Genomic DNA, 12,429 nt, shown 5'->3' on the forward strand with positions numbered 1-12,429 from the left:
AACAAAATTAATAAATATCACCATTTTACACAACAAAAATATTATGAAAAAAAATAAATAAATTTTTAGTAGTCTGCATATTTTTTATTTTAAAAATTTAATAATAATTATTTATATTAATAATTAAATTATTTCATAAAAATAATATGGGTACGGTATCATATCAAAATACCAAAATTTTTATCATTTTTAACACGATACGGTACGATAATCAGTAGTTCGGTATATTCGACAAATTTTTCCTATGAAAAAAAGGACAAGCAAGTTGGGTGGATTTGAGTCACTTTGAATTTAAAGTTGAAAGTTGTATTCAAATTGATTTATTTAATTTATAATTTAAAATATTTAAAATTTAAAAAAATTAAAATACATGATTAAATTCTTAAATACTCCCTCCGCCCCCTGTATTATGGCGTTATTACTGTAGATACTAGAATTTAAGTAAAATGTAATTAATAAGTAATTAAGAAATGTACTAGAATTTAGGTAAAATGTAATTAGTAAGTAATTAAGAAATGTATCAGTAAAAATAATTATCGTATAATAAAAATAATTGTGGATTAAGATTAAGATAACTAAATAGTTTAATTAAGATTAAAAAAATTATAAAATTTAAAATTTAAAATAAAATTAAAGTGTATAATTATATTTCTAAAAAATGAATGGACAAATTATGTGGAAAGACGAAAATAGAAAATATGATAAATTATGTGGGACGGAGGAATTATATATTATAGTATCATTATATAAAAAATTAAATTTTTTATATTACAAATAAATGTAAAAATATAAATATTTAATTATTCTTAATATAAATTAATTTTATAAAAATCTTAAAAATTTTGAATTTATATAAATATATTTATTTATTTATTAAAAAAAATTGATAGAAATAGAAAATTTGGTATCGATATAAAAATATAAATATTTAATTACGATCCATATGATTCAATATTAAAAAAATAAAATAAATTGGAAAATCGGATTTGAAATGATAACCAGACAATATTTTATCATCATCATCATCATCAAGATCATTTAAACCGGACCGGACGGGACCGGCAACTAAATCTAAACCCGGTCGGACAGCTGAACAAGCTGACCGTCGTCACCACTGTCTTCCCTACCGTCGCCGGCCGGCCGGACTTGCAGAGGCTTTAAAGTGTACATTTTAGCGCAGACCAAGTAATACATAAGATTCAAAACCTGTAACAACGTAATGAGCCAATACAAGTACTCCAATTTTCCGGCGTCGAGGTTTTTATCCGGCAGCCAATTGGAGCCATTTTTTCCGGCGCTGTACTTATGCACGAGGCTGACGAGGAGAGTGCTCGTGTAGTTTCCGGCGGAGATCGCCAGCCAGAAAAGCGCCGTCGCCGTGCTGCGCATGCTCTCCGGCGACTGGTCGTAGAGGAACTCCAGATGTCCGACGGACACGAACGCCTCCGCCGCGCCGTGGAGGCAGTACTGCGGCGCCAGCCAGAAGACGGAGATGGGATCGGCGGCGCCGCCGTGGCGCTTCCGGCGGACCTCGACGAAGCCGGCGGCGAAGGTGGCGAGCACCGATATGGCGAAGCCAATGGCCATGCGGGTGAGGAAGGAGATGCCGCGGCGGAGGCCGGTGATGCGGCGGGCGGCGGGGACGAGGAGGCGGTCGTAGAAGAGGATGGTGGAGAGCATGGAGGTTTGGGTGAAGACGGACATGGAGGCGGCGGGGATCTGGAAGCGGCGCGTGAGGTGGCGGTCCATGGAGTTGGCCTGGTGGAGGGAGAAGGTGCTCTGCTGGGCGGAGGCGGTGATGAGGAGGATTCCGGCGGACCATATGGGGCCCATACGGAGGAGGGATTTGAGCTCTTCGACGCGGTGGACGGTGTTGAGACGCCATGGATTGGGAGCTTTGGGGTTGTCGTCGTCTGTAACAATGGCGGCCTTGTCCAAGAACCTGTACGTACGGATTATGAACACAATTGTGAATTGGAACTTTTTCATTGTTGCTTTTATTTTACTATGTTTGATTTTTTTTTTTTTTTATTGTTATTTTAATTAAGAATATTTTAAGATTTTTATTTTTTATTTTGATAAAATTAGTCGCAAGTAGGGATAGCATACCGTACCGTGTCGAAAATACCTGTCGATACCGATACCGTATTAAACTTTTCGGTATGACTAAAATATATACCGGTACGGTACCGGTATATACCATTTATACCGAAAATTTCAATTTCGATACGATACCGGTATATACCGTTTATACCGAAAATTTTGATTTCCGGTAGATACTGGTATATACCGATTATACCGAAAATATAATTTTAAATTTCAATAGTTTACATATTTTTTTTTATAATTTGAAAAAATATTAATAATTATTATTTATATTAATAATTAAATTATGTAATAAAAATAAAATCGGTACGGTATCATACCGAAATACCGAACTTTCCGAAAATTCATACCGATACCGTACCGAAACTTTCGATATACGGAAATTTTCGGTATTTTCGACACGATACGGTACGATAAGTCGGTATTTCGGTATATTCGGTAAATTTATCCATCCCTGGTCGTAACTCCCGTATGTTTTTCAAAATTTTGAGTAAAATCTCCCTATACTTTAAACAAATTGCATGGCACTCCCCCCTCCCCCCTTTTTTTTCATGACAGGATTTCATGTAATATTTTTGAAAATTTACACAGAATTTCGAAATCACAAAAGAATTTCATGCAACGTTTTGTAAAGTATAAGAGAATTCTAGGTATTTTTTTTAAATAAAGAGATATTTACGCTAAATTTCGAAATTATAAAGGAGTTATGGACAATTTTATCTTTTATGTTTTACCATTCCAAAAATAATTTATAAAATTATTTGAAATGAAAAGTTAGGGGGATTAAACTTTTTTTTATTTTTTTAGCTCTCATCTAAAAGTATTAATTTTTTTTTTATTTTAAGTAAAAAATATATATGGAATAATATAATTTTATTTATAATAATAAAAATATTTTTAGATGAGAACTAAATATGTTTTGGATTTAAAAATTAAAAATAATAATATTTTAATATTAAAATGTAATATGTGAAAAATTATTAAAAATATGATAAAAATAATAAATTAAATAGAAGAAAAAATAAAAAATTAATTATTATTTTATAAATAAAAAATAATAAGATATTGGATAAATAAATTATTTACGATAAATTTAAGGAACCAAAAAAAAGAATAATAAGATGATTTTAAGCGTGTATATATATATATATATAACAATATCAAAATTCATCTATATTTTGAGTATATTTGTGATGGAGTGAGTATATACGCATATATATATATATATATTGATAGAATTAGCAAATGTTTTAAGATGGAAGAAGTATAATCTTACATTATTGTACTCTGATCGAATAAATTACTTTTTCATCATCAAATTAAGTGCTTATCTGACTGGGTAAACAAAATACATAAAAATAAATTTTTTTACTCTTTTGGGTAAAAAAGATAGTAGAAAAAAATGGTATTGTTTTACTAAAAAAATGGATGAATTTGGATGACAAAAAAAAAAAAAAAAAAGAATAAAATTAGACAAGGAGGGAGTAATATTTATCTTAAAATAAAGTCCATGACCATAACAAAAAAATGATAATTTTATAACAATATAGTGCCGTTCATTTAGTGTTTTTTTTTTTTTTACATATATATATAGAAAAAAGCTCACAACTCATGAAAGGAAAAAAAATAAAATAAAATTGAATTTAATATTTTTGAAAAAAAAAAAAACTCCCAATTTAAAAAGAAAAAAAGAATGAAAAAAAATAAAAAAAATTCAAATGAACAAACACATAATAAAAAATAAACTTTTCAAAAAATACTTACTTGAGATTATGAGAATGAACAAGTCTACCTCCAATAGAGATCGGAGCATCAAGCTCCTCATTTTCATACAACATTCTCCCGTCGTCGCCATCGCCGGCCACCACCTTCCTTTTCCGGTAGGCCGCGACGCAGACCTGCACCAGCCGCGTGTAGGGGCTGCCGGCCGGCTCCAACTTCCGGTACAAAGGGTACCCGAAAACAAAGACAACAATGGACATAAACATGGCCGCGGCGGGGATGCCTAGCCCCACCCCCCACCCAATATTGTCCTGTATATAAACGATGACCGTATTCGCCACTAGGATGGATGCTCCCATAGAAAAATAGTACCAATTGAAGAATTTCCAAGTGGTAGTTTTTTGCTCAGGATCGTTCTCGTCGAATTGGTCTGCCCCGAACGATACGACGCATGGCCGGATCCCGCCCGACCCCAAAGCCGTCAGCAATAGGGAAACGTAAAGGATCGCCAATTGGCCGGTATCGGCTTCTTTGCATGAGTTCCCATCTTTGCACGGAGGCGGCCTTAGGCTCGGGAGTATCGCGGAAATTGTTAAGCTTATCATCCCCTGCTCGAAAATGTAACCGAAATCATTCAAAATCTCCATTATTATTATTAAAATTTAAAATTAAATTATAAATTTTAGTTTATATATATATATTTTTTTTGGAATTATCAAATTCAATTTAAATTTCAAATTAAATATTAAATTCTAATTATATGTTTTTTTTTTCTTTGCACCTATTTTTTAAAATCTAATCGTTGCCTAAATCTCTCTCATTCACGTTTCATCGCGCCGCGCCCACCCATCCAGACCAAATCCATCTGTCTCTCCGTCTCTCGCTTTTTAAACCTTCGAGCACTACTGTGAAGGCCGTCAGTCCGTCTTTCATCTTCTTCTCCTGAATCGACACTGTCAGATCGCCGTCATCAATCTCTTATCCAGCCTACGGCAGCGTTAATAATATTTTTTTGTAAAAACATTTAAATGTATGTTTATATGGCCTAAATTCTATTTTTGCTCAGGGCCTCGGAAAAATTCGAGACAATCCTGTTCAAAATAGTAATTATAACGAACAAGTCGGATCGAGTTGATTCTGATCTGGTCAGGAACTGAGATTGTCACGACAAGAAGAAGAAGCAGCCCGGAGAAGAATTGTTAAGTTATAACTCGCATGTGATTTGAAAAAGTATCCGTTTTTTTTATAATTATTTTTTAGGAAATTTTGAGTAATATTTTTTGAATATGAGGGAGTCTAGCATAATTCTTAGAGAATTTTGTGCAATATTATAAAAATTACGAAATATATTTTTTATATATTTTTTTTAATATAAGGAGTTTCAAAATTATAAAAAGATTGGTACAAATTTTTTGTTGTTTTATTTATTTATTTATTTATTTTTAATGATGTGGGAACCCACGGCCGCTATCCGGACACTGGCTAAACTTCGGGCCGAACCTAATATCCAAATTTTAAAATTCGATGTGGATGGGTTATAAGTAATTTTCTATTTTTTATTATATATATTTTTCTTCATATATATATATATTTTTTTATATTATACCGTTATTATTTTTTAACTTGTATTAAATTAGGCCTTATACTCATTTTTTCACAACTAACTATAATCTCAAGAGAAGAGAACTGACGAGTTGGTAGATGAGGGAGGCGAAGGTGATGGTCCAGAACCTTCCGGCGAAGGAGTCGGCAATAAAGGCTCCGAGAAGCGGCGTCATGGCGGCGGTGCCGCCGAAATTCGTGAGGGTGTTGGCGGCGGCGGTCACGGGCAGGTGGAGCTGCCCGGTTAAGTAGCTGATCATGTTTGTGCCGAACCCAACCACAGCCATTTTCTCACATATTTCATTTGCTGCACACACACATACAAATACAAAATTAATTTAAATTAAATTTGCCTGAAATCAGACATAGTAAATTTGGAGAAAATTATTTAGATAGATGATAGATTTGGAATTTATTTACCAAAGATGAAGGGCATAGTTATGAGGCCCCCCTGCCCCTGTTTTTGGCCCCCCACCACATCCCCAACCCCATCCTCATCCCCATCCCCATGCCTATCTTTCTTCCTCATACTTACCATCCTTCTTTCTCTCTCTTCCCCCCACTCTCTCTAGCCTAATTATTATTATTATGGGGTGGTGTTACCCAAACTCATATATATATATATATATGTATATAGGCATCATATTACGTACTCGATTTTTGTTTTTGTTTTTGTCTTTTAGATATATATATATATATACTGATTTAATTCAATTAATATATATATAGAGAGCTGTTAAACAAATCGAGTCGTTTATGAATTCGGCTCGATTCGATTAACGAACGAGCTCGAACTTTATTCGCGAACCTTCGTTTAAATAATATATTTATTATAAATATTATATATACATATAAAATTATAATTTATAAATAAATAATACTTCCACCGTCCCCAAATTATAGTCTGAGTTGTGTTTGACACGTGATTTAAAGAATATTAATATTATATTGGTAATGGATAAAAAGTACGGGTAAAAGACTTTTTTGCCCTTGTGAGTGTATTAATGTAAAAAGTAGTGGCAATTGTGTAATAATAATGAAAAAGTAAGAATAATTTTATAGTGATATGATTATTTATGAAAATGAGACTATTGTTTTGAGACGGACAAAAATGGTAAACATGACTATTGTATTGAGACGGAGGGAGTATATTAATTTAAAATATATAAATAAAATAATTTTAAATTTTCTTTTTAATTTTTATATAAATTTTAAAAAAAATAAGACAAACGAGCTCGAACGAGCTTAATCGAGTCTAAACGAGCACAAACAGGAGCTCAAACAACAAAATTTTTTAACGAGCTGAGTTCCAATACTACGAACGAGCTCGAAAGTTTAACAAACGCACACAAGCCTTATTTGCAAACGTTAACGAAGACTTAAAATTTAGCTCGGCTCGGTTCGTTAACAGCTCTGATGTATATAAGATAGAGAGTGGATATTCGACCGTATATGATAATACAATATACAATATATATTTTTATAACTCACGATATAATTTAATGTAGTACAATATTGATTACAACACTGTAATATATTTATATAGTTCAATATATTACTTCCTTTGTCCTACATAATTTGTCAACTATTTTTATTTTCGCCCGTTCTATATAATTTGTCCTTTCATTTTTTGGAAATATAATTATACACTTTAATAATATTTTAAAATTTATAATTTATAATTTTGTTTTATTTTAATTAAATTATTTAGTCATTTTTAATTTTAATCTATAATTATTTTTATTAAATCATAATTATTTTCACTAATATACTTCTTAATTATTTATTAATTATATAATATCTAAATCTTTGTACCTAAGCCAAATAGGACAATTTAGCTGAGATAAAGGGATTATATAATATGTACAACACATATTTTTATTATACACTATGTTATATTAGTATTGTATACAAACATGCACCACCTCTTTATATATACTGATTTGACCTGTCAATATATAGTACTTTCTCTGTCTCAATACAATAATTTTGTTTATAATTTTTTACCGTCCCAAAACAATAGTCTTATTTTCATAAATAACCATATCACCATAAAACTACCCCTATTTTTTAATTTTTATTACATAATTGCCACTATTTTTTATACTAATACACTCATAATGGCAAAAAAAAATTTTATCCATATTTTTTATTCACTATTAATATAATATTAATATTTTTAAAATCTTGTGCACAACCCAATTATACTATGTTTAATGGACGGATGGAGTACGGAAGATTTCAGTCATTGCATAGCCTATAAATCATGCCAATAGAATAAGGGTAACTCATGTGATAGGCTATGACGAAATGATAAGCCGAATTTCTAAAATGTCAGAATTTTGGTTCACTTCTATCAATCAGACACTGTCATATTCGATTTTCTTTGGCACAACAACAAATAATAATAATAAAAAAAAAATACTCCATCCCACGTAATTTAGATGCATTACTATAGACATAAGAAATTAAGTAAAATATGATTAGTAAGTAATTAAAAAGTGTATTAGTAAAAATAATTATTGTATAGTAAAAATAATTATAGATTAAGATTAAAATAACTAAATAATTTAATTAAAATTTTAAAAAAAATTATAAATTTAAATTTTAAAATGTAATTCAAGTGTATAATTATATTGCCAAAAAATAAAATGACAAGTTATATGAAACATAAAAAAATAGAAAATAAAGATAAATCATGTGGAACGAAGAGTAAATAACATCATAAATTAATAAACTTTAAAATTTGAGGGGTCGAATTACCGTACTATACTAAAAAATATAATAAAACTTGGGGGCTGCTCCCCCTGGCTATTTACTTTCGTCACTAATGACAAATTTTACTAAGATAATACCGGTAGGATTTGAATCCTATATGGTATATATTTTATTAAAAAATAATTATTAAAACAATTAAATACATATTTTTAATTTTTTTAATCTTATATATATTATATCATAAATTAAACACTCATTCCGTCTAAGCGATAAATACATATTTATTTTTTTGCGCAGAGTTTAAGAAATAATAGTATTTTAATTATAGTAGATAGGTAAAAGTAATGTAATGATATTTTTGCTCTTACTTTTTAGTATAAAAGTAATTATATGATGTAAAGTAAGGGTATTTGTGGAAAAAAGTGGGGTATTTAATAAAATAATTACTTTGTAATTGGACGTCTCAAAATAAAAATATATATACTTTGTAGCTGGACGGAGGGAATATTAATTAAATAAATCACTCAAAACTCAACTTCCAACTCAATAATCCAATCGGTAACCAAACACACTTTGTTATTTTTTATTTTTATCATTTACTTTATAGTTTTAAGAATTTGTCTATGTTATGAGAAAACGAGAAAGAAAACAAATAAAAAATACAGAGATTTTACGTGGTTCGGTGACGGTGTGTCAACCTACGTCCACGGGCAGGAACCAGAGAGATTTTATTATACTGATTCAAAGATTTACAATTATGTCATACGACGAGGAACCATAGCTATCTATTTATAAGCACCCTAAAACACCCTAAACCCTAAGTCTATTTGTTATTAATTAGAATAAGCCCAAAAGGAACCCTGCCAATTGAAACAGCCCTTTCGATTTGGTTTCGGATCGGGTAAACTGCTAAATCCAAGTCACGTTTCAACAATCTCCACCTTGACTTGGAGTTTCTCCAACAGCCAAAGGTTCGTCAGTATCTCTCGGTCATCTCCTTCCTGCCAGATGCCCCGAAAGGGCTTTACCTCCTGCGAATATTCACCAAGTTCAAGCAGCGCTAGAACTTCTCCATCGGTAGCGCCTTTGTCAACATATCAGCTGGATTGTGTTCTGTAGCTATTTTCTGAATAGAAAACATGTCTTCCTCAAGAACATCACAGATAAAATTCAACCTTACATCAATATGTTTGGTTTTCTCTCATGATACACTTGATTTTTAGCCAAACTCAAAGCATTTTGACTATCACAGAATAACACCGGTTTCTCTAGCTTCAAACCCAAACTCTGCACCAGACCATGTATAACCAGATACCCTCCTTAATACCTTCAGTCATTGACATGTATTCCACCTCAGTTGTCGACAGTGCAACTGTAGGTTGTAAAGTAGACTTCGAACTGATTGCACATCCAAACAGAGTGAAACTAAAGCAAGTCAGTGATCTTCGTTTCACCAAGTCACCCCCGTAATCAGAGTCTGCATAGCCAACAAGACCATCACTATGGTCTTTATCATCATATACCAGACAAATATCAGACGCTCCTTTCAAATATCGCAAGATCCACTTTACAGCTCCCCAGTGAGCTTTACCCGGATTAGCCATAAACCTGCTTACCACACTGACCGCATAAGCGAGATCCGGTCTCGTACATACCGTCGCATACATAAGATTTCCAACTGCACTTGAATATGAAACCGTCTTCATGTAGCTAACCTCTTTATCTGTAGCCGGTATAGTGCTTCGGTCAAGTTTAAAGTATGCCGCCAAAGGGGTATTTACCGGTTTGGACTAATCAATAGAGAATGCCTGCAGAACTTTCTCAATATACTTTTATTGAGAAACCTATAGCCGTCTTGCTTCTCTATCACGCCAAATCTTCATACCTAGTATTTTCTTTGCAGCACCCAAATCCTTCATCTCAAACTCACCCTTTAGTAGAGTCTTCAAGTCATTAGTTACAACCATGTTTTTAGCTGCAATTAACATATCATCCACATACAACAACAGATACACAAAGGAATCAGTAGAAACTTTATTCGAGTAAACACAGTTATCAAACTGATTACGAGTATAACCATTAGACACCATGAAAGAGTCAAATCTCTTGTACCATTGCCTCGGAGACTGCTTGAAGCCATACAGAGACTTCTTTAACAAGCATACTTAGTCCCTTTTAGAACTTTTGAATCCCTCCGGTTGAGACATGTAAATCCGTTCTTCGAGATTACCATAAAGGAATGTTGTTTTTACATCAAGCTGCTCCAGCTCCAAATCAAAAGCACCCACCATTGCCAAAAGAACCCGGATGGTTTTGTGTTTCACCACAGGAGAAAGGACTTCATGGTAATCGATTCCTTCCTTCTGCGAGAACCCTTTTGCCACCAATCTCACCTTGAACCTAGCAGGTTCAACACCAGAAATTCCCTCTTTTCTTTTAAAGACCCACTTACATCTCATTAGCTTCACCTTTTTTGGTAGTACAATAAGATCCCAAGTCTTGTTCTTTTTAAGAGACTGCATCTCTTCATTCATTACCAAAATCCAGGTTTCTGCATCTTTACTCGTCACAACTTCTTTATATGTCTTTGGCTCATTAGAGCCAAGATCATCACTAACCGCCAGTGCATAAGCCACAAAATTCATGGCACATGTATTGACACATCCTGCAAACCTAGCTGGTTTCTGAATATTTCTCTTTCCCTTTCTTGCTGCTATGAAATATTCAACCCTAATACCAGCGTCATCAGTTTCCCCCTCAATTGGTTTCCCTTGAGGTTTTGACTGATCTGGTTGATTGGATTTATCAATTATTATCCTGATGCCCTTCCTCTAACACAACTCTGTCAGGAATCTCAAACTCCACCCTTTGGTCAGCACCACAATCTTTTGTACCTGCAATACTTTCACAACCTATACTCTGATCAAGCATAGCAGATTCATCAAAGGTTACATCTCTGCTAATAAGAAATTTTCCATGATTTTTACCTTTTGTACACCACAGTCGATAACTTTCTACTCTTGTTGCATACCCTAGAAATATGCATTTTACCGCCCTCGGCTCCAGCTTACCATCATTCACATGAGCATATGCAGAGCATCAAAATATTCTTAGATTAAAGTAATCAAAGGGTTTACCGGATCATACCTCTTGAGGAGTCTTTAAGTCAATTGCAGTTGATGGAGATCTATTAACCAGATAGCTAGCAATGTTAACTGCTTCAGCCCAGAATTACTTAGATAAGCCAGCAAATATGCGCATATACCTAGCACGCGCCATGAGGGTTTGGTTCATTCGCTCTGCAATTCCATTTTGTTGTGGTGTGTGTCGTATAGTGCGGTGCCTCACTGTACCTTCTTTCTTGCAGTAATCATCAAATGGAGCGTTGCAGAACTCTAACCCATATCAGTTCTTAGAGTCTTAACCGGTTTATCCGTCCGTTTTTCAACCATGGTCTTCCACTCCTTGAACTTCTCAAACACCTCATCTTTAGTCTTCAGAAAGTACAACCAGACTTTTCTCGAATAATTATCTATGAAAGTGACAAAGTAAGAACATCCGCCCTGCAATTTCACTGGAAAAGGACCCCATAGATCTGAATGAACATACTCCAGAATTTCTTTTGAAGTGTGATGATCGGTACTAAACCTCACTCTGCGTTGCTTCCCTTTTACACAAGTCTCACATAATTGAATTTTACCTATCACATCCCACCAAATAAACCCTGCTTGCTCAATACAGACAACCCTAGCTCACTCATGTGACCTAATCGACGGTGCCACAAATTTTTCATATCATCATGTTTATCCAAGGACTGGGATACCGTCGCCGTTCCCATCACTGAACTGCCCTATAGAAAATAAATTCCATGCTGCAGTTTTCCCTTCATCATCACCAGAGCACCTTTCAGGACTTTCACCCACTCACCTTCACCATGATATTTTAAACCATTCTTGGCTAAGGTGCCAAGAGAAATCAAACTTTTTCTGAGTTCAGGAACATACCAACAGTCAAATTTCCTAACAGTACTGTCATGCAATTTTATCTGCACTATACCGCTCCTCTTTATGGCTAGAACCCCATCACCACCTAACTTCACCGTCATTTGGTAAGAAACACCGATATCCATAATCCATGAATCAGCAGTACTAGCACTACACGCTGTCAGAACTTCACCAAAGTCCCCATCATCAGAACTGTCTTATACCACAGCAGCGCTGCTGCCACTGTTACTAGAATCAATTTTTTTTATTTCTCTTCTTCTGTGGACAATCCCTTTTA

The 12,429-nt window shown here is 33.5% G+C and overlaps 1 protein-coding gene across 5 annotated transcripts; it reads right to left on the reverse strand.

The window, feature by feature from the left end:
* Positions 1–985: 985 nt before the first annotated feature.
* Positions 986–6,008, reverse strand: LOC127239598 (protein NRT1/ PTR FAMILY 3.1-like). 5 transcript variants are annotated; one of them, XM_051257820.1, is made up of 5 exons: positions 5,851–6,008; positions 5,520–5,737; positions 4,610–4,770; positions 3,871–4,436; positions 986–1,942 (listed from the first exon to the last, which is right to left on the reverse strand). In XM_051257820.1, exons 4-5 carry the CDS (start codon positions 4,431–4,433, stop codon positions 1,072–1,074), a joined length of 1,434 nt encoding a protein of 477 aa, XP_051113777.1. In that variant the 5' UTR covers positions 4,434–4,436; positions 4,610–4,770; positions 5,520–5,737; positions 5,851–6,008; the 3' UTR covers positions 986–1,071. The 5 variants fall into 5 exon arrangements, with proteins under 5 accessions (XP_051113777.1, XP_051113775.1, XP_051113776.1 ...); XM_051257818.1 differs by having other exon boundaries at positions 4,610–4,781; XM_051257819.1 differs by having other exon boundaries at positions 4,610–4,815.
* Positions 6,009–12,429: the final 6,421 nt, after the last annotated feature.

This window comes from Andrographis paniculata, unplaced genomic scaffold (assembly GCF_009805555.1).
Source record: "Andrographis paniculata isolate CXL003 unplaced genomic scaffold, ASM980555v1 Contig78END, whole genome shotgun sequence".
Classification (NCBI taxonomy): Eukaryota; Viridiplantae; Streptophyta; class Magnoliopsida; order Lamiales; family Acanthaceae; genus Andrographis; species Andrographis paniculata.

What these genes read in the sequence shown, in the direction of transcription:
- LOC127239598 (XM_051257816.1), bottom strand. Translation starts at nt 5,968, where the DNA reads ATGGTAAGTATGAGGAAGAAAGATAGGCATGGGGATGGGGATGAGGAT. An exon ending in AACTATGCCCTTCATCTTTG is followed by an intron (nt 5,738 to 5,850) that starts GTAAATAAATTC and finishes GTGTGTGTGCAG; the next exon opens with CAAATGAAATATGTGAGAAA. An exon ending in GTTCATTCTCATAATCTCAA is followed by an intron (nt 1,943 to 3,870) that starts GTAAGTATTTTT and finishes CCGTACGTACAG; the next exon opens with GTTCTTGGACAAGGCCGCCA.